Genomic DNA, 27,176 nt, shown 5'->3' with positions numbered 1-27,176 from the left:
ACCCAAGTGTAATGACTGCAGCGCAGCAGTGTAACACGATGAACATAGTACAGTTTTGTACCTACCATAAATATAGGTGTTCGAGTGTTAACACTGCTGCAGTCCAGGTTACCCTCCCTCCATTTCCTCTGAACTAGCTGGACTTGCCTATACCTTTTTATCCTATACAACCTGTGTGGTGTATTTGCTTGTAACTGAAGGTATTGTTTTTATTTTATATATATATTTTTGATTAGCAATATGTATTGCCTACCTACTTGGGGGCACCTGACATCTGGGGCAAGAAAAACTGAAGAAAATTGCGTCGGATGCATCTTGTATTCCCCTGGCGCACTGACGTCAGGGAAGAAGCAACAGCAACCGACGCCAGACCAAGACTTTGGAACTCTGGCCGACTGCGGGACCGCCTGATGGCAGGATAACCCAAGTGTAATGACTGCAGCAGTGTGAACACTCGAACATCTACATTTATGGTAGGTACAAAACTGTACTTTACTCTCATCCCCTACCTGCAGCAGGAGTTTCAATGGTGGGCGAAGGCTTGTCACCAGAACAAGGGACAGCCATTTGCATTACCCCCAGCCAGGCAGACACTAACAACGGATGCATCAGATTAAGCCTGGGGGGCCCACATAGCTGGAAAATGCGTTCAGGGCACATGGTCCTCAAACCAAATGCATCTACATATCAATCAAAAAGAGATGCTAGCTGTTCAAAATGCCCTGACAGCCTTCAAGGACCTACTTTATCCGGGACAACTACTGATAAAGACAGACAACACCACGGTCATGTGGTATATAAACAAGCAGGGGGGCACACATTCTTACCCCCTATGCAGACTAGCCATGACTTTGTGGGACACAGCATTGACTTACCAAGTGCATCTGCAGGCACAATTCCTGCCAGGAAAGGAAAATACTCTGGCAGACAAACTAAGCAGGAACCTCATGGATCCCCACGAGTGGAAGCTGGATCCATAAGTCTTCAGCATGATAACAAGGAAATAGGGATGCCCGGACATAGATCTATTTGCCTCCCCTCTCAATTACCAAATAAAAAGATTCTGCACAAGGACTTATCACAGACAAGCATGGAAAGTGGACGCCCTAACTTTCAGCTGGAAAAACCTATCAGTATATGCCTTTCCACCACTGCCTCTCCTCCCCAAGGTACTCCTAAAGGTCAGACAGGAGAAACCAAAGATGATACTAATTGCCCCAGACTGGCCCCGCCAGTACTGGTACCCAGTCCTAAGGAACTTGTCTCAATGCCCAGCTTGGACATTACCTCAAATACCTCATCTACTGTCCCAGCAAAACAATCAGACACTGCACAGCCAACTCAGGACCTTAAACCTGGCAGCATGGCGGATAATGTAGTCATACAAAATACACCTCTCAGTAAAGCTGTGATGGATGTCATTTTGGAAGCCAGAAGGCCTAGTACTAGAAAATCTTATGCTGGAAAATGGAAGAGATTCTGTGCTTGGAACCAGGCACAAGGAACTGATACAGCTGTACCAAATATTCCTCAGATTTTGCAATACTTATCTGAGATGTTGGACAAAGGCCTATCTTTTTCATCAATTAAAATTCATGCCTCTGCCATTTCAGCTCATTACAATACAGAGCCACCAATATTTTCTCATCCTTTGTTACGGCAGTACCTCAGAGGAGCCAAAAAATTAAGGCCTCCAAAAAATTCACCAATACCTGCATGGGACCTCAACTACGTCTTGGAAAAACTCACCCTGCCTCCTTTTGAGCCAGCTGCTACTGCTGATATAAAGTTTTTATTTTGGAAAACAGCTCTGCTCCTAACAATAACTTCTGCAAGACGAGTTTCAGAGCTGCAGGCACTCATGGCTGTGGAACCGTTTATCACTTTTTATCCTGACAGGGTTTCTCTGAAGACAAACCCAACATTTATGCCTAAGGTGGTGTCCAGTGTGGCTGTTAACCAAACTGTTCATCTGCCAACTTTTTATCCAAATCCACAGAACAAGGGGGCGAGAATTCTGCATTCTTTGGACGTACACAGACAGCCTAGATTCTACTTGGACAGAACCAAAATTTTCAGGAAGACAGAGCAATTACTAGTGGCATATGCTGCAGGATCACAAGGAAAGGCCATCTCTAAGCAGACTATTTCAAAGTGGATAGGCCACTGCATTCGTTTCTGCTATTCACAACATGGCAAGCCAGTGCCTAAGGGCATTAGGCCACATTCAACCAGAGCTGCAGCCACTTCAGCAGCCTTCCTCAGGGGAGTACCAACCAAAGATATTTTATAGGCTGCTACTTGGAGTTCAGTGCACACCTTTACAAAGCACCATCATCTGCCACTCTACTCTAAATCCAGGGCAGGCTTTGCCACTGCAGTTCTGCAGGGCCTCATAGCCGCTCCTAATGCTGTTGAGCTCCAGCCTCCCAACCATAGCTTTGTTACTCTACCCAAATGTAATAACTGCAACAGTGAAACACGAACATAGTACAGTTGTGTACACTTACCATAAATGTAGATGTTCGAGCATATTCACTGTTGCAGTCCGGGTTACCCACCCGCCATCCCGTTTTATTCTGCTGGAACTTAGCTTTCCTTCTCTCATTTATACGACCTATGTGGTGTATTTGCCTCTAGATGAAGGTAAAGTTTATATTGGTGCATGTATTTTTATATATTTATAAATTCTGCCTACACTTTTAGGGGGCACCTGACATATGGGGCAAAATGGTGTCAGCTTCTTATTTTATACCCCTGATGACCTGACGTCAAGGAAGGGGCGACAACAACCGACGCGGGACCCAAGACTTTGGAATTCAGGCCAACTGAGGGCAACCTGCCAGCAGGATTACCCAAATGTAATGACCAACAGTGAATACACTCGAACATCTACATTTATGGTAACTGTACACAACTGTACTTTTCAGTACAGTAACAGACACAATGTCTAGCACTATAAGGTGTTCTTCGTGTTTCACTGTTGCAGTCATTACATTTGTGTAATCTGCTAGCAGGTTGCCCTCAGTCGGCCTGATTAACAAAGTCTTGGGTCCTGCGTCGGTTGCTGTCTCTTCTTCCATGATGTTAGGTCGTCAGGGGTATAAAACATGCAGCCGACGCCATTACATCAGTCTTTCTTGCTGCGTGGTCCTCCAAGCAGAAGCAGTTTGCAAGTGCCGGTCGGCCGACTCCTGAAATTTTTGTTTTCGAGTTTTAGAACCAAAGTCTTCAACTAAAAGCCAAGTACCCCGTTGGGGAAACTTTTTCTTGCTCCTTACCGATGTTGGTAAAAGTTAATAATTGCATTACTTCTGGGAAGCAAATAACTCATAAGGATTTTCATTTGTACTGTATTCCTTGCCTAGGCCCTGACCACGACGTACCTTGCTGTCGGTTTTGTGCTTTATTTAATCAGCACACTATCAGTCGTCTGTACATTTTTGCTTCTAAATATTTAATTTCTTGGCTTAATTATCCAGAAATGACGTCGGTTAACCATCCGACTACAGCAGTACTGAAAAAACGCAAAGAAAAAGACAGAGACAGGCCGTTGAAGTCCAAAACTGCTGACAACGCTTCTCCTAAGCCAGTCGCCAGTACTCAGTGAGGCGCTTTTGCAGCCCCTGATACTCGCTACTTCTGATTTTCAGGCCTCTACTGAGACCTATTCGGAGTCCGGTATGCCTCGAGATGCTTCACCTATGGAACCCATGGATGTCTCTACCTTGGATGGGTCTGGAGCCGCTGTGCAGGCACCGGCTTCTGAGAGTGTATTCTGGCCTACAGACTTGCATATTAAACCGACTCCACCTTCAGTACTAAGGCCTAAGTCACGATCTATGCCTAAAAAAATGACGTCCAGGCCACATTATCAGGCCTCTATGCCTAAAAAACAAATGATCAAAATGGCTGAAGATTTAATTACTCTAATCAGGGGTAGTCAACCCCCCCCCCCCCTTCTAAGAGGCCTAGGCCTGAACTTGACTATGAATCTTCTGAACAGGACTCTGTTTCTTCTGTCTCTTCTAATGACCTGGATTTGTCCATACCTACGTATGAGGATTCTGATGCAGAGGATTCCATTCCCTCTGCTTCTGCCCCTGAGGATTTTTCTTTTGGTGGAAACTTTACGTACCTTAAGGGAGCATTTCCACTGGGAAGGTCAGGAATTTTCTGAATCCAAAAAGAGGCTTAGGGATTTCCTTCTTCCTCAGCATAGGCCTTTGGCTATACCTCCCGTAATAGACATTGTTGATGATGTGTTTTCGGAATCCAGTATGGCCTCTGATTCCCTGCTTCCGACCCCTAGTAAACCAGACAGATACTACAGGGGAGTCCCACAAATTCCTATTCAAAAATCCTGTTGCGGACCCAGAAACCACTTCTCAGGGGCCCAAGGGCATTAAGGCTTCTACTGCTAAAAATCCTACCCCTTCTGATAGAGACTCCAGGGCACTGGCTAGATGGGGTAAAAAAGTTTATACTTCTGCAATCTTGACAATCAGGGCTTTAAACTGTCAGTTCCATATGCTAAAATATCAACAGTATGTCATGGGACTGTTTTAAACAGAAAATGATGTTGATTTCTGACTGTGTGGAAAATAGATTTACAGGATCTATTGTATTTAGCTGAACAAGTTGGAAAACATACTTTGCAATGTGGTTTTGATTCTTTGGAGGCCTCTTGCAGGGCTGCTGTTACTGGGTCTGTGCTTAGAAGGCATGCTTGGCTTAAGGAGCAATCTCTGCCTGATCATGTTAAAGCAAAACTTTTGGATGCTCCTTTGCATCAGGACCGTCTGCTTGGCAATAATGCTGAAGAAGTTCTAAAAAAGATGGAAGATCAAGCTAAATCTCTGCAAACTGTGAAAGATTTCTTACAAGTACAACCTCCTAGATTTAGTAGGCACTGGCCTACTAAGAACTGGTCCTTTCCAGCTCCTTCCAGAGCCGCTCAAGCCAAACCCAGACACTCCAAAAGCACCTGGTTTCAGGCCCAAGGGACTCTCAGAACTAAGCAATGGGGTGCTTCCACTTCCAAATCTAGAAATAACAAGACACCACCCTATGGTAAACAGTCTCAATGACTTTCCTTTAAAATTACCAAGCACTTACCTCTCAGCCGTCCCTTTGGGGGGAAAACTGGCTCTTCATGCAAAAAACTGGCAAATTATAACCCGGGACAAATGGGTTTTAAATATAGTGTCTCAGGGATACAGATTTCATTTGCACATGTTGCCAACTCCAAACGGGTGGCTAGACCTGCCCCCAAATCAGTGGGCACAGGCTCCGAAACAAGTACTTTCCCTCCTAAACATAGGGGCTATTCAGCTAGTACCAGAAGAGGAAAAGGGACAAAGTTTTTATTCCAGACTTTTCCTGGTACCCAGAAAAGACAAATCATGGCATCCAATTCTGGACCTGTGTACTCTAAACACCTTTCTGGACATTCTAAAATTCAAAATGCTGACTCTTCACCAGTTACTTCCTATGCTAGGCAAGGATGCCTGGCTGGCAACTCTAGATTTAAAAGAGGCTTACCTGCATATCCGAATCAGGGAATCTTGCAGAAGATACTTACGCTTCAAAGCAGGCTACTTGCATTATCAGTTCTCTGCACTGCCCTTTGGCTTGTCTACTGCCCCCAGGGTATTCACAAAGTGCCTGGCTCCAGTAATTGCATTTTGCAGGCAAAGAAATATTCAAATATATCCATACCTGGAAGATTGTCTTAATTCAGGCAGAAAAAGAGGGCCACTCGTCTGAAACATCTGGCGTTTGGAAAAAGGGTTTTAACTTGTCTAGGGTACACCATAAAAAAAAGAAAACAACAAGAAAACAAAAAGAAATCACAACTGGTACCCTCTCAAAAAACTTCATTCCTGGGTGCAAGCTTGAATACAACTGCCCAGGTGGCTTTCCTTACACCAGAAAAGCAAATTCATTTGGTGACTTACTTCAGACAGGTGGCCACAACAACCCTGCTATCTGCAAGACAAATACTGCAAGGTTTGGGGCTCATGGCATTCTGCATTCTTCTAATACCGTATGCAAGACTGCATATGAGGAAACTTCAGTGGTACTTTAAAAGTTTATGGAGTCAACATTGCCACAGCCTGGAAAAAATGATTCCTATCATATCTTGCCTGCGCCTAGAGTTCCTATGGTGGGCAGGGGCCTGCCACCAAAACAAGGGACTGCCATTCACACCACCCCATGCCGCCCAAACCCTAACTGCAGATGCATCCAGACTATGCATGGGGGGCTCATCTGGCAGGGAAGTGCATTCAGCGCAATGGAGCCCAAATCAAATGCACCTTCATATCAATCAAAAAGAACTGCTAGCTGTACAGAATGCTCTGACAGCCTTCAAGTACTACCTTCATCCAGGACAATTAATGGTAAAGACAGACAACACCACGGTTATGTGGTACATAAACAAGCAGGGGGGTACACATTCCTCTACCCCCTCTGCAGACTAGCCATGGCATTGTGGAACACGGCGTTGAGCTACCAATTACGACTACAAGCTCAATTCCTGCCAGGAAAGCTAAATGTTCTGGTAGACGAACTAAGCAGAAATCTCATGGACCCACACAAATGGAAACTGGAACCATGGATTTTCAACATGTTGACACGCAAATGGGGGAGCCCAGACATAGATCTTTTTGCCTCACCCCGGAACTACCAGTTGGACAAATTTTGCACAAGAACTCACAAAACAGCCTGGAAAGTAGTGGATGCTCTGTCCTTCAGCTGGAAAAACCTATCAATCTATGCCTTTCCCCTCTGACTCTCCTCTCCAAAGTTCTACTAAAAGTCAAACAGGACAAACCAAAAATGATTTTGATTGCTCCAGACTGGCCACGCCAACACTGGTACCCACTCCTGCGCAGTGTCACAAATTTCTCCATGGCACCTGCCTCAGACAACTTCCTTACTGTCTCAGCCGGCGAACCAAATTCTGCACCCTCAGCTCCAAACATTGAATCTTGCAACTTGGCTAATCATTTAAATTCCCCCGTAGCATCCCTCAGCAAACCTGTGATAGATGTCATTTTGGAGGCGAGAAGACCTAGTACTAGAAAATCTTATGCTGACAAATGGAAAAGATTCTGTGCCTGGAATCAATCTCAAGGGATGAGCACAGCAGCGCCCAGTTTACCTCAGATTTTGCAATACTTAACTGAGATGCTTCACAAGGGCCTGTCTTTTTCCTCCATTAAAATCCATTCCTCAGCCATTTCAGCTCATTACAACACAGAACCTCCCGTCTTCTCTCATCCTCTGCTAAAGCAGTATCTCAGAGGGGCCAACAACTTGAGACTACCCAGGAGAGCTCCAACCCCTGCCTGGGACCTTAACTTACTCTACCTTCGTTCGAGCCAGCTGCTACTGCAGACTTAACATTTCTTTCCTGGAAAACAGCCTTCCTTTTAGCAATCACTTCAGCTAGAAGGATATCTGAATTACAGGCCGTTATGGCAGTGGAGCCTTTCATCATCTTTCATGCGGACAGGGTGTCACTCAGGACCAGTCCACCCTTCATGCCCAAGGTGGTATCCAGTGTGGCTCTTAATCAGTCCATTATTTTGCCAACTTCTTTCCCAAGCCACAGAACAAGGGGGAGCGGATTCTGCATTCATTTGTTGTACACAGACAACTTAGATTCTACCTGGACAGGACTAAATCTCGAAGAAAATCTGAACATCTGCTGGTAGCATTTGCTGCAGGGGCACAGGAGAAGGTTATTTCAAAACAAACCATTTCTAAATGGATAAGCCATTGTATTCATTTCTGCTATAAGCACCATGGAAAACCAATCCCCCAGGGGATCAGATCTCATTCCACCAGGGCTGCATCTACTTCTACAGTCTTTCTCAGATGTGTTCCTACCAGGGATATTCTAGAGGCTGCTACCTGGAGTTCATTTCATACTTTCACCAAGCATTATCACTTACCAATTTTCTCTAAATCCAGAGCTGGCCTTGCCACTACTGTTTTGCAGGGCCTTATAGCTGGTCTTAATGCTGTACAAATCCATCATCCCAACCATAGCTTTGGGAATCTACCCAAATGTAATGACTGAAACACAAAGAACATAGTACAGTTGTGTACACTTAACATAAATATAGATGTTCGAGTGTATTCACTGTTGCAGTCCTGGATGTTCATTGTGCTATGCTGCTGCAGTCATCACACTTGGGTTATCCTGCCGTCAGGCAGTCCCACAGTCTGCCTGAATTCCAAAGCCTTGGTCCGGCATCGGTTGTCGTCACTTCTTCCCTGACGTCAGTGCGGCAGGGGTATAAAAGTGGCAGCCGACACCATTTTCTTCAGTCTTTCTTGCCGCGCGGTGCCCGAAGCAGAAGCAGTTCGCAAGTACCGGTCAGCCAGCTCCTGAGATTTTCGAACAGAATTTCAGCCGAAGTCTTCTATAAAGCTAAGTACCCCGTTGGGGAAACTTTTCTTGCCTCAGACCGATGTCAGACAAAGTTAATTGTATTTCTTGTGGGAAGCAAATACCTCATAAGGATTTTCATTCTTATTGTATTCCTTGCCTAGGCCCAGACCACGAAGTTTCTGGTTGTCGGTTTTGTGCTAGGTTCAATAAACGCACTATTAAGCATCGGGCTGATACCGCCCGACATTATTTTGGCAGAAAATTCAACTACATTATGTCGTCGGAACCTCCGACTACCGTTATGTTTAAAAAACGCAAGGACAAAGACCGGCAGCTTAGACCTAGACCAGATACCGAGGTCTCGGTTTGGCCTGCCGTCGGATCTTCGGTATTCAGTGAGGCGCCTACGCAGCCCCTGACTACCGCAGATTTAGAAAATACAACTACCTCTCAGTCAGAATCTACCGGGCCACTGGAGCCGGTTCCTCCTCAACTCGCAGACGCCAGCCCTGGCGGCGATCCGGATACTATGGACAGGCCTTTGGTTTCAGAAGGCGTCTTTAAACCGACTACTCTTTCCATTAAGTCATACGCTAAGCTTCCAAAGGTTAAGAAACCGGGTCCACAGACTCCCATACAGGCCCCTATGCCTAAAAAGCAGATGCTCAAAATGGCAGAGGACCTGATTACCCTTATCAGAGGTTCCCAGCCCCCTCCTGACAAAAGGCCTAGACTAGAGGAAGATTTACCTCCTCCTGACCAGGAATCCATTTCCTCAGCAGACTCTGAGGAACAGGATTACCCCTTCCCTCTCTATGAAGACTCAGATGCTGAGGAGTCTATTCCCTCTGTTCCCCCCCCTGAAGGCTTCTCTTTTGGGGAAACCCTGCACACCATGAGAGAGCATTTCCACTGGGAAGGACAAGATTACTCTGACTCCAAGAAAAGACTCTGTGAGTTTCTTCTTTTGCCTCAGCATAGACCCCCTAGCCGTTCCTCCTGTTTTGGACATTCTGGATGATGTCTACACTGAATCCAGTCTAAATCCAGATTCCTTACCTCCAGCACCACTTAAACCAGACAGATACTATTGAGTCCCTGACTCTCACAAGTTTTTATATAAAAGCCCTGCTGCAGACCCAGAAACCATTTCCCAGGGTCCAAAAGGGGTTAAGGCCTCTACTGCTAAGAATCCACTACCTGCGGAAAAAGATTCCAGGGCATTAGAAAGATGGGGGAAAAAAGTGTATACCTCTGCCACTTTGGCCATAAGGGCATTAAACTGCCAATTCCACATGATTAAATACCAGCAGTACTTGCTTACTCAGTTAAAACAGAAAATGATCCCTCAAACAGATCAACTAGATTTCAAAGGGATGCAAGATTTGTTGCATGCAGCAGAACAAGTGGGAAAACATACCTTGCAGTGTGGTTTTGATTCTTTGGAGGCCTCATGTAGAGCAGCAGTCACAGGGTCTGTAATACGTAGACATGCTTGGCTAAAAGAGCAGACCTTACCAGAACATGTCAAAGCAAAGTTACTGGATGCTCCATTGCAAAAGGATGCGTTATTTGGTGTCAAAGCAGAGGAAGTTTTAAAGAAGATGGAAGAAAAGGCAAAATCAATGCAAACAGTTAAAGATTTTTTACAGGTACAACCTCCTCGCTTCAGCAGAAACTGGCCATCAAAAAACTGGTCCTTTCCTACTTCAGACAGACTCCAAAGGGACAGGTACAGACGCCCTAGGGGCAGAAGCCAGGCACAGGGTACCTTCAGGCCTAGACAATGGCAAACAACAACTCAGAGGGGGGAGGCGACAGATCTCAACCCTTCAGAAAAACTCAATGACTTTCCTCTTCACCTGCCAAGCATAATTGCCCAGGCAGCACCTCTAGGAGGAAAACTGGCTCTTTTCCCACAAAATTGGCACATCATAACAAAGGACAAATGGGTTCTGGATATTATTACCCGAAGCTACAGATTTCATTTTCACACTTTACCACGGATGAGAGGCATGCCAAATCTGCCAACAAACCAATGGGCAGAGGCACAAAAGCAAATTTCAGCTCTCATGAACATGAAAGCAATTCAAAAGGTACCTGCAAAAGAGCAAGGTCAAGGATTTTACTCAAGACTGTTTGTAGTACCAAGAAAGGACAAAGCCTGGAGACCCATCTTAGACCTTTCAATTCTAAACACGTACCTGGGCATTCCCAAATTCAAAATGCTCACACTACAGCAGCTTCTTCCCATGCTGGGCAAGGAGTCTTGGCTGGTAACGTTGGACCTCCAAGAGGCATACCTGCATGTCCCTATCAGACAAGATTGCAGAAGATACCTCAGATTTTTGGCAGGCACAACGCATTATCAATTCTCTGCGTTGCCCTTTGGCTTATCTACTCGCCCAGAGTATTCACGAAATGCCTGGCATCAGTAATTGCAAACTGCAAACAGCAAGGAATACAAATTTATCCATATCTGGACGACTGCCTTGTCTAAGCGGACAGCAAAGACATCCTACTACAGCATCTGGCATTTGTGACAAAGTTGCTAAGTTGCCTAGGGTACACAGTAAACAAAAAGAAGTCAAAACTAATACCCTCACAAGAAATAATTTTCCTGGGTGCCAGCTTGAATACAACGACCCAGATGGCTTACCTCACGCCAGACGAGCAAAAACAACTGGCTCAGTACTTCAAAAACATGGCAACTTCTACCCAGCTCACTGCAAGGAAATTCCTGCAGGCATTGTGGTACATGGCATCCTGCAGTCAACTAATTGCATATGCAAGGCTGCATATGAGAAAACTACAATGGTACCTAAAAAGTGTATGGCCCCAGCACAGACACAGCCTCGAAGTAACTATAACTCTCATTCCCTGCCTTCAAAAAGAGTTTCTATGGTGGGCTCAAGCATGCCAAGCAAACAAGGGCCTTCCTTTTGTCTCACCTCCACCAAACCAAACCTTGACAACAGATTCATCAGACTACGCCTGGGGTGTACACATGGCAGGACAATGCACTAGGACAACTTCTGATAAGGACGGACAACACCACAGTTATGTGGTACATAAACAAGGAGGGACACACTCCTACCCACTATGCAGACAGGCAATGGACTTTTGGAACACAGCATTAACTTACCAAGTACAACTGCAAGCACAATTCCTGCCAGGAAAAGAAAACATTTTGGCAGACAAATTAAGCAGAAATTTGACAGACTCTTACGAGTGGAGACTACACCCACAAGTATTCTCAATGATAACTCAAAGGTGGCAACCGCCAGACATAGATCTGCTTGCCTCAACCAACAATTGCCAGCTACAAAAATTTTGCACAAGGACTTGCCATCCCCTGGCCTGGAAAGTGGATGCCCTAGCATTCAGTTGGACAGCATTGTCAGTCTACGCCTTCCCACCTCTGCCTCTACTCACCCAGGTATTACTGAAAACCAGATCAGAGAGACCACAGAAGATCCTCATTGCCCCGGACTGGCCACGTCAACACTGGTACCCACTACTACGAAAGTTGACTCACAGCCCTCCATGGATCTTACCTCAATTCCCTCTGCTGTTAACCCAACAAAACTCTCAGATCCTTCACAGTCAGCTAAGGACCTTAAATCTAGCTGCATGGAAAATACCTTAAATTATCAAACAACACTTCTCTCAAAGGACGTCCAGAATGTCATTTTGGAGGCCAGGAGGCCCAGCACCAGAAAAACTTACTCAGACAAATGGAAAAGATTTTGTGTATGGAGCCAGGCCAGAAGCCTAAATCCTAGCATCCCAAATATTCCGCACATACTCCAATATCTAACTGAGATGCTACACAAAGGCCTTTCTTTCTCATCCATAAAGATCCATGCTTCAGCCATTTCAGCTCAATATGATACGGTTCCTCCCATTTTCTCTCATCCTTTGCTAAGGCACTTTCTCAGTGGGTTAAAAAATATAAGATCCCCCAGAAAACCACCTACTCCAACTTGGGATCTAAATTTTGTTCTGGAAAAGTTAACACTTCCTCCTTTCGAACCAGCCTTTACGGCAGAGCTTCAATACTTGTCATGGAAGACAGCCCTGCTGCTGGCTATCACCTCAGCATGCAGAGTCTCAGAACTGCAGGCACTTATGGCAGTGGAACCTTTCATCATTTTCCATCAGGACAGAGTATCTTTATGCACCAACCCTTCTTTCATGCCAAAGGTAGTATCCAGTGTGGCTCTCAATCAGACCATACACTTGCCCACCTTTTATCCAGACCCACAGAATAAAGGAGAAAGACTCCTTCACTCTTTGGACATTCACAGACCATTACGTTACTATTTGGACAGGACAAAGGTCTTCAGAAAGTCTGACCAACTCCTTGTATCCTGTGCACCAGGCTCAGAAGGAAAGGCTATTTCAAAACAGACCATCTCCAAATGGATAGCACATTGTATCCGCTTTTGCTACTCACACCACGGGAAAGCAGTGCCTGCTAGTATTAGGTCTCACTCTACCAGGGCTACAGCAGCCTTCCTCCGAGGAGTCCCAACAAAGAACATTCTGGAGGCAGCTACCTGGAGTTCAGTGCACACCTTCACGAAGCATTACCACCTTCCTCTGTACTCAAAAACCAGAGCTGGGTTTGCCCCTGCAGTTCTGCAGGGCATCTTAGCTGCACCTAACCCAGTTTAGCTCCTACCACCCAACCATAGCTTTGGGACTCTACCCAAGTGTGATGTCTGCAGCAGCATAGCACGATGAACATAGTACAGTTTTGTACCTACCATAAATGTAGATGTTCGAGTGGTTATGCTGCTTCAGTCCAGGTTACCCTCCCTCCATCCCCTCTTCCTAACATGGCTTTTCTTATACCTCCATGTACTTCTACCTTTGGGATGCATGTCTATATGGTGTATTTGCCTACAAACTAGTACCATTGTTTTGCACTAAGGTATGTTTTGCAAGCTTCTTATTTTGCCTTCTTAGTTTGGAGCACCTGACATCTGGGGCAAGAAAAACTGTGAAGTCTGCATGGTTAAAGAGGAGCACTACTTGTTTGGGCAGTCTACTGCCTCTTTTATACCCCTGCCGCACTGACGTCAGGGAAGAAGCAACGACAACCGACGCCGGACCAAGTCTTTGGAATTCAGGCCGACTGCAGGACCGCCAGACGACAGGATAACCCAAGTGTGATGACTGCAGCAGCATAACCACTCGAACATCTACATTTATGGTAGGTACAAAACTGTACTTTACCCTCCCTCCAGCCCCCTGTTTTTCACTTACTATACCTCTGATTTCTTTTACTATGCTTAAAAGCCTTTTTGGTGTATTTGCTTTTGTTTGGAGGTATATTTTTGTGTTTTTAATTACTTATATATTTTGCTCCCCATTTGGGTGGCACCTGACATCTGGGGGAAGAAAAACTGATGTAATGGCGTCAGCTGGATGTTTTATACCCCTGATGACCTGACATCATGGAAGAAGGGACAGCAATCGACACAGGACCCAAGACTTTGTTAATCAGGCCGACTGAGGGCAACCTGCTAGCAGATAACCCAAATGCAATGACTGCAACAGTGAATACACTCGAACATCTTCATTTATGGTAAGTGTACACAACTGTACTTTTTTGTATTGTCTTCAAAGAGAGATAATGACTAGGCTTGAGATGTAGAAGTGTTTTATTGTTTTAGGGTTTCCAGGAACTGCAGACATCTGAGGAAAAGGCTTTGTCTGTATTTTCACAGGTAGATGCTAAATGCCACTTCAGTGGTTGTTTTTGAGCCTGAGAACTGAAGTCGGATGACAAAAGTGATGTCATCCTGCAAATATCACCACAGCAATATTTGAAATATTAATTAAAAAAAACTCAGTGCATTTATATTTTGCCTATGACGTGGCAGCATCAGCTGGGAAAACCCACTCATCATATCTGTCTTGTCTGGCTCTGTAAGTAAGTTAGATAGAGTACAGTTATTTCTTTTAGACTCAGTAAGGAATTTAGTAAAGATTAGTTTAGATGTTTTCTGTATTTATTTGAGACTGTACTGCAATGTTGTTTTGAATATTTCCTGTGACTTTGAACTCTGAAGTCACTGTGATTACATGTTTAGTATTAGTTTGTTCTTTTATTATTTATTATTAAATCTGTTTAAACTTTTCAATTGTGCCTGGTCTGTCTAGAGGTATTTAAGCTCTTAGAGTACTTGCATATCTACTTAGTGTCACTGTGCAGGCCACTCCTAAAAGCCTTGCCCTTGGTCAAACTACCATAAGGCTGAAGTTCCTGCAGTGCCCACACTATGACTAGACATTCCTTTTCTACAGCTGCATAGCATTCCACCCTGGGTTGGAGCCTACGACTGAGATATACCACTGGATACTCTCTTCCCTCTGAGGAAACCTGGCTGGGTACAAGCCCCCCACCCCATGGTTTGAAGCATCCACCTGCACAACAAATTCTTTGATGTAATCTGAACTGGCTAACACATGGGGTCCTCCCAAAGCTCCTTTAAGCTTCTGGAATGCCTGCTCACTTGCTGGGGTCCACACTACCTTATCTGGCTTGTTTTTCCTTGTCAGGTCTTTGAGGGGGTAGCTGTGGTACTATAATTGGGGACAAACTTTCTGTAGTACCCTGCTGTCCCTAAGAATGCCCTCACCTGCTTCTCGGTAATAGGTGCAGGCCATGCCTGAATGGCTTCCACTTTGGCAGGTTCTGGCCTGATCTTATCACTCCCCACTCCGTGTCCCAGGTAGGAGACATCTGCCATACCCACTTGACATTTACTCGGTTTAATTGTCCACCTTGCCTTCTGTAGTCTACTCAGCACCTCCTTGACATACTGAAGGTGCTCCTGCCAAGAATGGCTGTAGATGGCAATATCATCTAGGTAAGCAAAGGTGAAATTTCCTGCTACTGCTAGGATATGATCTTCCAGCCTTTGGAAAGTCACTGGAGCATTTTTCATCCCAAAGGGCATCTTTGTGACCTCGTATACAAGCCGAAAGGAGTCACAAAGGTTGACCTCTCTCTAGCATTGGGAGTCAAGGGCACCTGCCAGTAACCCTTGGTAAGATCAATAGTGGTAAGATACTTAGCCTCACCCAGCTGCTCTAGGGCTTCATCTGTCTTAGGCATGGGGTAAGTATCTGACTCTGTGATTATTTAATTTCCTGTAGTCCCCACACAACCTGGTGCTGCCATCCTTCTTTGCTATCAGCACCACTGGCGAGGCCCAGGGACTACTGGACTCCTGGATTATCCCTAGTTCCAACATTTCCTGCATCTCCTCCCTCAGAGTCTGTTGTTTCAGGCACTCTATAATGGGCCTTTGGTGTCCTGTATCCACATGGTGCTGTACTAGGTGGGTGCACCCTGGTTTCCCAGTGGACATGTCCCCAAACTCCTGTAACACTGCTCAGATTTCTCATGCCTTGGTAGGGGATAGCTGCTGAGACATTGCTACCCCTTTCACTGAGGTGTCAGTCTGAGCCTCACTGAGGAGATCAGTCACCAGATCCCCCTCAGACTTCTCCTGCCATCCTCTGCAAATACACAGCACAAGGGCCTCTCTTTCATGATAAGGTTTCATCATGTTAACATGGTACAGTTTATGCCCCTGCCTAGCAGCTCTACCATGTAGTTAACATCACTGATGTTCCTTACCACTTTGAAGGGTCCCTCCTAAACTTCATGTAGCTTGTTGTGTCTGACAGGAATAAGAACCATTACCTGCTGCCCTCCAGCTAGCTCTCTAGCTCGAGCATTCCTGTCATACCAGCCCTTTTTCTGCTGTTGGGCTTCTGCCAGGTTCTCCTGGGCCAAGCCCAAGCCCTGAGGTTTTAGACATATGCCACAACAGACTCCCTATGGGATTCACACTCACTTCTCCCACTCATCACAAATCAAATCTAGAGGTCCTCTCACCTTATGCCCATACAGCAGCTCAAAGGGTGAAAAACCTGTTGATTCCTGGGGCACCTCCCTATAAGCAAACAACAGATGGGGCAAATATTTGTCCCACTCTCTCTTAAATTGGCCTGCAAATGCCCATACGATGGTCTTGAGTGTAGAGTTTAACCTCTCAATCAGACCTTTAGTCTGGGGGTGGTAGGGGTGGTATTTAGGTACTTCAGCCCACAGTGCTTCCACAGACAAGCCAGCAGCTCTGACATGAAACTGATACCTCTGTCGGTCAGTGTTTCTTTTGGGAAACCTACCCTGCTGAAAATCTCTAACAAAGCATTTGCCACCTTTTCTGCCTCAGTGGAGGACAGAGCCACTGCCTCAAGGTATCTGGTAGCATAATCTACTACCACTAGGATCTACTTTTTCCCTGTGGAACTTGGGGTGCTCAGAGGCCCCACAATATACATAGCTACAGTCTGAAATGGCTCCTCAATCACAGGCAAAGCCATCAAAGGAGCTTTCATCTTGCCTCCTGCCTTGCCTACATTTTGGCACTGCTCACAGGTCCTGCAGTACCCTGTTACATCTCTGGAAATTCCAGGCCAATAAAAGTTGTGCATAATATGTCTCTTTGTATGCTTCATGTCTATATGACCTGCAAAGGGAATATCTTGGGCTTTGTCTGGAAGTGCCAGGCAGTAGGCTCTCGGCACTAACAACTACTGTATCTTCTCACCCTCTAACCCACCCTCAAGGGTCCACTCTGTATACAGTAACCCTTTGTCCCAGTATACAGATTCCCCTTTTCCTTGAGAATCAGGTGCCTCACTAGCTATATTCCTCAGGCCTTGTAATGTAGGGTCTGAGAGCTGAGCCTATCTCAACTCTCTCTCTCTAACCCTTCCCAGCTTCCCTTCCACAGGAAGTCTGGTATACTCTGACAGTGGTGCCGCACTGTCAGCCTGGGTCCTACTACTCACCTCTGCCTTTGCAGTTCCTCTGTCCAAGGGAACATCAGTACCCAGAACCAGCTGCAGCTCACCCTCCAACTTACTGCTGCAGGGTAGCTCCCTCTCTGAAGTAACCACCACACCAGTCCTGGCTTCAAGTCTACAGTTTGTCTGGGTTTCCCCCAGGCTACCAGACCCACATGCTTGTCTCCAAGCCTGACTGTGTGTCACTGCATGCACACAATGTACTGCATTATCAAAATCATTTCCTGTCAGGACATCTGCAGGGATATTCTCAAACATACCTACTTGCTGGCTTTCTTTTCCACCCTCCTAGTCAAGGTGTGAACTCTAGCCAAAATGTATTTGGAATAGGAATCTCTCCTAAAGCTCTGACTGGAGTAGACTGCCCAAACAAGTAGTGCTCCTCTTTAACCATGCAGACTTCACAGTGGTGAGTTCAGAGGTTGTGTCTGTCTTAGCAGTGGCCTCTTTCCCATTTGCTAAGATAGGATATAACCTCTTGTGGTAGTTTGGTACCCTTGTGGTCTCCAGACAACTTACTGCTGGTGTTCTGTCATTCCCACTTACTGGCTCTCCCACCTTTTGTTCCCCACCTTGCCTCTGTGTACATCTGTATGCTACATGGCCCTACTGGTTGCATTTAAAACATTTAACACTTGGTCCTGGACATGTACATGGACTAGCGGCTTACCATGCTACTGGTGGACTCTGGGGAGGTTTAGGCTGCCCACCATAGGTTCCCTTAGACTGATGACTAGAACTGGGTATCCCTTTCCTGTGCAGTGATGCCCTGCTTGCTAGGTATAGGTCTCCCTTCTTCCCCAACTCATCTGCAGTGTTGCATTGCCGGTCTGTTAGCCAGATTCTCATGTCCTCAAGAAAAGTGCTAAGGGCTTGTTCCTTCACCAAAAGGTCTGCCAGCCCTTCAAAAGTGGTGACCTGACACCCACTCACCCATGTATGAAAATAAGTGCTTAACTCAGCGATATATTAAGACATACCTTAATCTGCCTTGCATCTATGCTCACAAAACTTTTTCTTATAAGCTTCAGTTGTTAACTTAAAGCACTCTGACAGACAATTTTTAACAGTATTATAATGTAAGCAGTCAGTATCAGACAATTTAGAAATAGCAGTTGCAGCTTTACCATGGAGTAAAGGGGTCTGGAATCGTACCCAGAGCCGTTGGTCAACATTATACTGTTTACATACCCTTTCAAACATGAATGAAACTATCAAAATTATCCCCCCTGTAAATTGTGGAAAAATTTACTGACTTTTGTTACTAATGAGGTTCGGTTTCTCCCTTCCCCATTACCTCCATAATCCTGGCGAAGAGTCTACATCTCCTTCTCATGTTGCCTCTGCCTCTCATTCTCCTTAGCCTCCAAACGTCTCAGTCTCTCTGTTGCATTTATTTCCAAACACTTCGCCTCCAGTTCAAGTCTCTCTAACTCCAGATGGATTTTTAAGTTCTCTGTGGAAAGGTTAAGCTATCCATTTTCTGAGAGTTGTACCTCCCCAAGTCCAGTCTGATTGTGCTTCGGATTGCTGGTCCATTATGCAGCTGTGCCCAAGTCTGCAATAATTTCTGCTTTAGTCAGGCTGGCATGCCCCAGTCCTTTGGCTTGGCACATCAGCCAGCTGACTTCTTGTCAGCATTCCATACTGCTGTGCGGACATCCTTGCCTGCTCTCCCTGACTAATTAAGCTAACAAAAAAAATAAATAAATCTATTGTGATATGAAACTCTGAATGTTCACTGTGTGGTTGATTGAGAGTACAAACATCTTCCTTATTGGCCACTGTCTACATGCTACAGGAACTCAATAGCCACACCACCGAATCCCAACATATGGACATCCCACCACTGTCAACCAATTAGTATGTGGTGTGGACATCCCACCACTGCCCACCAGTTAAATATTTTATTTATTTACTTAACATTTGTTTACTGGGAAAGTCCGATTGGAACAAAGCCAATTTTCAGTGGAGGCCTAGGGAGAAATGCTGCAGACGCACGTCTTTGTGATGTGGGAGGAAACCAGAGCACCCGGAGGAAACCCACACGAACACAGTGAGGGCATGCAGACTCCGCACAGAAGGCACTCCAACCGAGAATCAAACCAGAGAACCTGTTGCTGTGAGGTGACAACGCTGCCACTGCGCCTTCCGATATGTGATGTAGATATCCCACCACTGCCCTCCAATTAATATGTGATGCCCCAGCACTGGCCCAGTAATCAGGGAGCATCAATCCTCACTACTGGCAGCATTGGGGAATGTGCACACTGGTAATATCACAAGTGCATACAATGTAAAGTGCAATTTCCCTTAAGAGCACACAGACTACAGTCAGTCTGGGGCTGGTTTCTCTGTCTTTCTTCAGATCCCCAATAAGACTCCCCACTGGCACAGCTGTAGGGTTGAGATATCAGCTGACTGGCCAAACCAAGACCTCCAGCACCTTCTATGTGCAACCAGTACTTTGTTTCCCTGCCCAAGTAGCTGACAACACACACACACACACTTGGGAAAGGCTGGCACAGATTTACTAGCTATGCCCCCTTCTGCCCAGACTATAAGGTAGTTTGGACTGCCACCAGCCACTCCTTATTAGGTGCTTTAAGGCCCTTAACAAAGGGTGCCCAGTGTTACTGTGTAATGTTGCTATTGACCCAGGTGGTAGTTTGATCAAGGCTATTAGGAGTGGTCTGCACAGTGTCACCAAATAGATATGCAAGTACTCCAAGAGCTTAAGTATGTCTCACAAATATCAGCCACAAATATAGGTTAAATATATTTAGTAATATATAATAAGAGAACAAGACAATACTAAATATGTATTCACAGTGACTTCAGAGTTCACAATCACAGGAAGTATTTAAAACAACATTTCAGGACAGTCTCAAATACAGAAAACATCTAAACTAATCTTTACTATATTCCGTACTGAGTCTAAAAGAAATTACTGTTCCCTAGTTAACTTGCTTACAGAGCCAGGCAAGACAGATGTGATGAGTGGGCTTTCCCAGCTGATGCTGTCAGGTCAAAGATAAAATACAAAATGCACGTTCTCTTTCTCTCTCTCAGAGAGTTCTTAAATTAATATCTCAAATATTGCTGCTGGGATACTTGAAGGATGACATCACTTTTGTCATCTGACTTCAGTTCCCAGGCTCAAAAACAACCATTGAGGTAGCATTTAGCATCTACCTGTGAAAATAGATAGACAAAGGCTTTTCCTCAGATATTTGCAGATCCTGGAAGTACTAAAACAATAAAACGCTACTGCATCTCAAGCCTAGTAATTATCTCTCTTTCAAGACAGTAGAAAAAACTTATACTTCTAGACATTGTGCCTGTCACTGTACTGAAACTGAGAGATAACATATTTTGGTTATGGCCCAGATAGGCCCATATATAAAGTAACTTAATTTCAACCATTCTTTTGAAGTTTTCCAAGTTCATCTCCTGTGTTTCCGTCTCCCCTGTTAAGCAGCTTCAATATATCTCTTCAGCGCACTGTTTGTACAATATGACATACAGTTCTAATGCATTTGTAACACAAGCATATGAATCATGTTGATATTCACAAATGAGACACAACCACTTACTGCCAGCCCAGCTATCTGGAATTTTGTATCTCCTTTTGTTACCTATCTATATAAATCATATTAATGTTCACAAATGACATATACTTATTTACAAAGTTCCAGCTAGCTGGGCTGGGAGTATTTCCTTTGTCAAAATTGCATCGACAATCTGAATTACCTTTTCTTTGTTCTGAACTTGGCATTTCATTTTGCAGCTTGTGCTACTGTCTTTATTTGCAGAAGTAAACATTTGGACTCATTTGAGATGAGTAGATGAGCTTAGCATTGCATAGTAATTGTTATTGATGGAAGTTTATATTAAGATCATATCTACAGTCTCATGTGGTCCATTAACTGAACAGGCCTTTCATGAATTTGATTTTGAGTTTAAGCCATTTGATCCGCAAGTAAGATAACCATTTTGAGTTTCTGAATACAGCATTTATCTGCACTTTGTCTTACAGCAAAAACAAAGTGTACAATGCCTTTGACTTCTAATACTTTTCTTCAAGTATTAAAATATTAAAACAGAGTTAAGTATGCATGTTCTGTCAAGTTTTATTTCCTTTTTGCATATTAGAAACCGATTTCATTTTTATATATAGAGAGAGAGAGAGAGTTTAGTGTGAAACTTGGAACTTCCAAGGTAAAAGACGGAGATGATTTATAAAGCAATAATTCCTTAAGTACTGTGTGTGTGTTTTGCAGGAAGGCATGGTACGATGTGATACAGCAGTGGGGACTCCTGATTATATCTCTCCTGAAGTATTAAAATCCCAAGGAGGAGATGGCTATTATGGTAGAGAATGTGACTGGTGGTCAGTTGGGGTTTTTCTTTATGAAATGCTAGTTGGTAAGTGATTTTGCATTCCTGTGCCACACAGTTTAATGCTTTACTAATGCAGACTGCATTATCCTTTTTAATAGGTGCAGAATGAGTTTGTTAATAAGGTACTCTGTTAATACTTCCAACTATTGCATTTAGATTACGCAAGTGCCATTTAGATAGCAACAGTTTTAACTGGACTGTGGTTTACATGTAAATGTAGTCAAGTCTGGAGTCAGTGTAACATTGTTATTAAATTTTGCCTGTCTCAGTGTTGCATGCTGGAGAAAAATGATTTGCGAGGTATGAGTTTTTTTATATGGGCACAATCAGAATATAAAATAAGGTAATGTTGTGCATCTTTCCTTTATAAGGATATTGCCAATATCCTGGCAGATCGATTCAGAGCAAACTTCACCCCCCTCTCATCCCCTAAAGGGCCCATCTCAATACCTGAAGATTGCCAAATTATGGTAATAACCGCCACACAGGTAAAAAACGCACTCTCCAAAGCTAAGAATACGGCATCCATTGGACCAGACAAACATCCCCAGGCTGTGTACTACATGAACTACAAAATGAACTGGCACCTCACCTAAGTGTCATGTTTAGTCATAGCCTCACCTCAGGCTCCGTGCCCAATGAGTGGCGCACAGCTACAGTTATCCCACTGCACAAGGGAGGATCCAACTTGGATCCCAGGAACTACCGCCCGATCAGTCTGACGAAGCTGATCTGCAAGACCATGGAATGTATTATCATGTAACTTATAAACAAAGACATTGGCAGCCTTCAAACACTGGATCCCACGCAGTTTGGGTTCGTGAAGGGCCGATCTTGTCTCCTGAACCTGATTGACTTCTTTGAATCAGTCTCCAGAGCCGTGGACAAAGGTAAGGTGGCCCACACAGCCTATCTGGACCTCGCCAAGGCCTTCAACACCATCGCCCACTCTGGAATCATAGATAAACTTACTAATCTGGGCATTAATCCGTACGTCACTCGATGGGTTGCCAACTGGCTTATTGACAGAACACACACTGTAAAAGTAGCCGACTCCAAATCCAGCTTCAGACAAGTGGCAAGTGGAGTACCTCAGGGTTCAGTCCTGGGAACGCTCTTGTTTGGCATCTGCTTCTCTGAAGTACAGGCTAACACTAAGGGACTGCAAACTGGGAGCCATTATTGAATCCCCAAATTATGTGGATATTCTACAAAACGGCCTTACAGAAACATATGCTTGGTGCCAGAGCCATGGGCTCTTGCTCAATGCCAAGAAATGTATAGTTATCCCCTTTGGGAAAAAAACATATACTCATGAATTACCACATAGGTGGCAGTACACTAAGCACCGAAAGTGTGATGAGAGACTTGGGGACACAGGTGGACAGTGGTCTCACCTTCGATAACCACATTGCCAGAAGAGTCAGGAAATCTTTCTATGTGGCATACTTCATCACTAAGAGCTTTTCATCCAGAAAAAATTAGGTAATTGTCTCACTGTACTCATCCCTCATTAGACCCATTGTAGAATACGATGCCCTGTTTGGTATGTTCCCCTCAAGACGTCTGCAACAACTGGAAAGGCCGCAGAAATACCTCAATAAAAGAATCACAGGCCTAAAGCAGATGCCCTATGCTGACCATCTAAAAAAAAACTCCACTTATACTCTGTCACATATCGTCTACTCAGAGGCGATCTTTGCTTAACATACAAGGCCATGTCAAACCCAGAGCTGTTGGACATGCTGCACTTAAAGAAATCCCAATCCCTCAGAGACGCACGCTCCAGGATCTAAACCTTGTCATCACAATGAACAAAACATGCGGGAGGGATAGGTTCCTGACCGAGAGACTCCCCAGACTCTGGAATAGATTGCCCATACATGTCAAGCAGAGTGCCTTTTTGGCCCTCTTCAAAAGGAACCTTGACAATTGGATGGGATAAAGGAAATTCACCCCAGGGATCACGTCAGTCGCCCTGCTAGACAGGGGTCCAGGGAAGTAAATAGTCTGGGAAGAAATAGCCAGGGAATTGGAATAGACTGCCCATACGTGTCAAGCAGAGCGCCTCTTTGGCCCTTTTCAAATGGAACCTTGATGATTGGATGGGAAATAGGAAATTCACCCTGGGATCACGTCAGTTGCCCTGCTAGACAGGGGTCCAGGGAAGTAAATACTGTGGGAAGAAATAGCCAGGGAATTGTTATGGGTTAGGCTTGTATAGGCCCTAGGATCGATAGCCTAGTACCAGCCTATGAACCTATAAAATGTAGGGAATTAGGTAAAATTAATGTGTTTATTCTTTCAAGTCTGTATGTAAAAGTACAAGAACCTAATCATGTCAAACTTTATACCAAACCTTAGAAGGGGTACATTGCTAAATACCAAAGCTGTAAACACAGACCATCAGGTGTGTGTTTTGTGGAGAGCTATGTGGACATCATGAAAGCTAAAAATGGGGCATCCATTTGTCAACCTTTGGTTTCCTTTATAGAGAATAGTTTTATTTGGTTTTAGAAATTAAGATCCACTAGAAATGACAGCGATCTTTCATTTCTTTGTCTGTGGCAGTGAGTCTTTCTGGATACCATCAGCTGTGCTAACCACCCCATTTCATGTCCTTCTTCACTTATACTGCATTGCTTCTTGATCTCAGCAGATATAAACATATCAAAGCAGACAACCCTGATTATGTAGTAGACTTTAAATACAAAACATTCATATGTGCAAAGTCTGAAGTCATCTTTGTGCGTGTGTGTGTTTTAAACATCTGTATTCAGCTTCTCCTAACAGTGGAAAAGTATTTTTAATGTTATTTAGTATAGGTGTCTGGCAGACAGCAAGTAACATTACTCATAAATTTTGTGGTGCTCAAATTTAACATCTTTTACAGCACTGTCGCTTCTTAAGACCTATTTAATTTGTTGCTGTTTAAAACAATAGTTTTAACTGATTTTATTCAGTGCTTATTTTTTTTTTAAGATTTCTGTAAAGTCTTAATGTGAGAGTGTTCAATCTCGCAGTTTGTTCTTACACACGGGTTTGGAGCTGATCCTCGGCTCAGAGTTGGCCGCATCACAAAGCTCTGCATCTCAGAGAAGCTCGAGACCAGACTATATCCCACAATCCTCCCTGCCATTACCCAGATTAAGTTTGCCGCTGCAGCAGATCGGATCGAGGAGAGCTCGGACCAGAGGAGAATTTTCTAATTTTTTGCTTTTTTCAGATAAGCTACTTCTTTTTTTTGTAAAAAAAAAAAAAGTTTCTAATAGTTATAGTATAGAAGTCTGTGTGTGTGTTTTTATTATTAGAATATTGTACAATATTATTCTTAAGGCACCTTTTGTGGCCTACCCTTTTTTCTCTTGGTGTGGTTTTTTGAGGGTTCTTTTTTCACTTATATAGATATTCACTTTACATATATATAGAAGTTAGTTAATTAGTTACTGGTAGTTTTTTCTTGTCAATTAAACCTAGTAAAGTGTCATTACTTCTACAGTCATGTCGGTGAAAGCAAAATCCGGCTTTAAAAGATGTCAGTGTGGGCAGAAAATGTCTATCACGCATCCTGCGTTTACTGTCTTGGCCCTCTCCACCTGCAAGAGGATTGCTCTATATGTCATTCCTTTAGTGGGAGGGTTATGACAGATAGACGCAGGAAGCTTATAGATAGAGGGTTGCTTAAGCCTGCCTTTCAAGAGGCTTTAGACAAATCGGATCAGGCTTCTAAGTCCTCGAAGGGGTCGAAGATGTCGGAGCCCATGTCATCGGCTTCGAGTTCATCTTCGAAGGTTCGTTCGCCGGTACCACAGACCTCAGGGCCGAGCATCGAACGTTTATCTTTCACTGAGCCCCAGATCTTGGAACCGGTGTCGGAGCTGCCACCACCGTCCATTCTTTGGTCGGTGCCATCTTCGGCTCCTTCGACCCGTTCTTCCAGATCGTTATCTGAGACAGGTGTGGATCGTGTCATGCAGAAACTCATGGAAAACACGGCCCTTTCCAAGTTGATTGCAGTTTCTTCCCAATTGGTGTCAAAACTAGAAGGCCTCCCCGTGTCTCCAACAGGTCCTCCTTCGAGACCCATCCAGTTCTCGGAGCCGGGAGAGGATGAGCTGATGATAGTGGAGCCCTCTGTGCCGAAACTGTCCATTGCACGATCGACACCATTGATTTCGACTCCTTCGGAACCGGTAGGTGAGTCGCGGAGCCGACGGTCTCTCCTCTGTTCCGGGACCGAGAGTCGTACCGACCTTTCGGTGCCGACTCTCCCTCTCAGGGCCTCTGCGCAGATTGGCTTGGCTCCGTCCTCGGGGTCGGAGCCCACGGCCCCCGTGTCTGGGATGCTCCCGTGTTCTTTGGAACCGGGGGAGTCCCTGGCCTGGGGTTCAGGGGCTTTTGACCTTATGAGGAAGGTATTGTCTGCACAGACAACCACTTCATCAGAGGCATCTTCTCCTTCCCCTAAAGGGCCGCTTTCTGTTTCTGCCCCCATGACCCATCCAAAGCGTAGAGCCCCATTGCCTCAGCCACCCTCAGAGGGTTCCCCCTGTTCCTTGGAGGCCTCACCGGAAGCCCCCTCTGATGAGGTCCCGAGGAAAAGGTTGTGCAAGAGGAGGCACATAGATTCCCCGCAGGAATCTCTAACGTCTGACACCGACTTGGATGAGGCAGAGGGGTCCCCAAAATCCCCCTCTGAGGATGTGTCATTTGCGGACATCCTGGAGATCTTGAAACAGAGGGGTGATTGGCAGTCCCTAGCCCTCACTGAGGACGAGTCGGTGCTGCTGAAGGCTTTTGGGCTCAACCTTCTACTTCCTGGGTGACTCCACCCTTCGATGAATTAATGGAATTGATTGCTCGAAGGGCGTGGGAGACACCTGACACAGTGGAACCAGTTCCTCAAAAACCAAACAAATTTATCACCGCCTCCCAGGACAAGACCTATCTCACCAAGGGAGTTCCGGTCGACGCTATGGTGGTGGCGGCAGCCATGAAAAAGGAGATGTCTGAGTCTTCCTCATCTGTTCATCCTCCTAGTAAGGATTCTAGGACTATGGACAGATACGGGAAGCGCGTCTTTAGTTCAGCGACTTTTTCCATGCGTTCGCTAAACTATTTGACACATTTCACACGTCTGCAGAAAGATCTCATCAAGGAGCTGAAAGATACCCTCCAGGGTAACACAGATGCTGCTGTTTCAGATAAGGTAACAGCACAACTTAACACCTTTACCTCCATAGTAAACTCATCCATGAGGCACATCTCGTATGCGGCCGAAGTATCGAGTAGAGCTGCAGCTTCAGCGATTGCTCTACGAAGACAATCCTGGATGCGGCTGTGCTCCTTTGCGGAAGCCTTCAAGTCTTCCTTTGCCAATGCCCCCTTTAATGGTGCCACACTCTTCGGGCCCAAGGTGAAGGAGACTTTGACTCGGTGTGAGCAAGAGGGAAAGACCCTGTCTGCT

The 27,176-nt window shown here is 45.0% G+C and overlaps 1 protein-coding gene across 1 annotated transcript in view; it reads left to right on the top strand.

Annotated features, from left to right (window-relative positions):
• Nucleotides 1–27,176, top strand: part of ROCK1 (Rho associated coiled-coil containing protein kinase 1) — a 4,526,103-nt gene that overhangs the window by 1,376,143 nt on the left and 3,122,784 nt on the right. Inside the window, exon 7 of the mRNA XM_044065727.1 lies at nt 21,589–21,733. Coding sequence (XP_043921662.1) covers nt 21,589–21,733 — 145 coding nt within the window. The remainder of the gene's footprint in view (nt 1–21,588; nt 21,734–27,176) is intronic.

Source organism: Protopterus annectens, chromosome 3.part0, assembly GCF_019279795.1.
Source record: "Protopterus annectens isolate FY-2018-M chromosome 3.part0, PAN1.0, whole genome shotgun sequence".
Taxonomy (NCBI): Eukaryota; Metazoa; Chordata; order Ceratodontiformes; family Protopteridae; genus Protopterus; species Protopterus annectens.
This window is presented reverse-complemented; position numbering and strand designations above follow the sequence as displayed.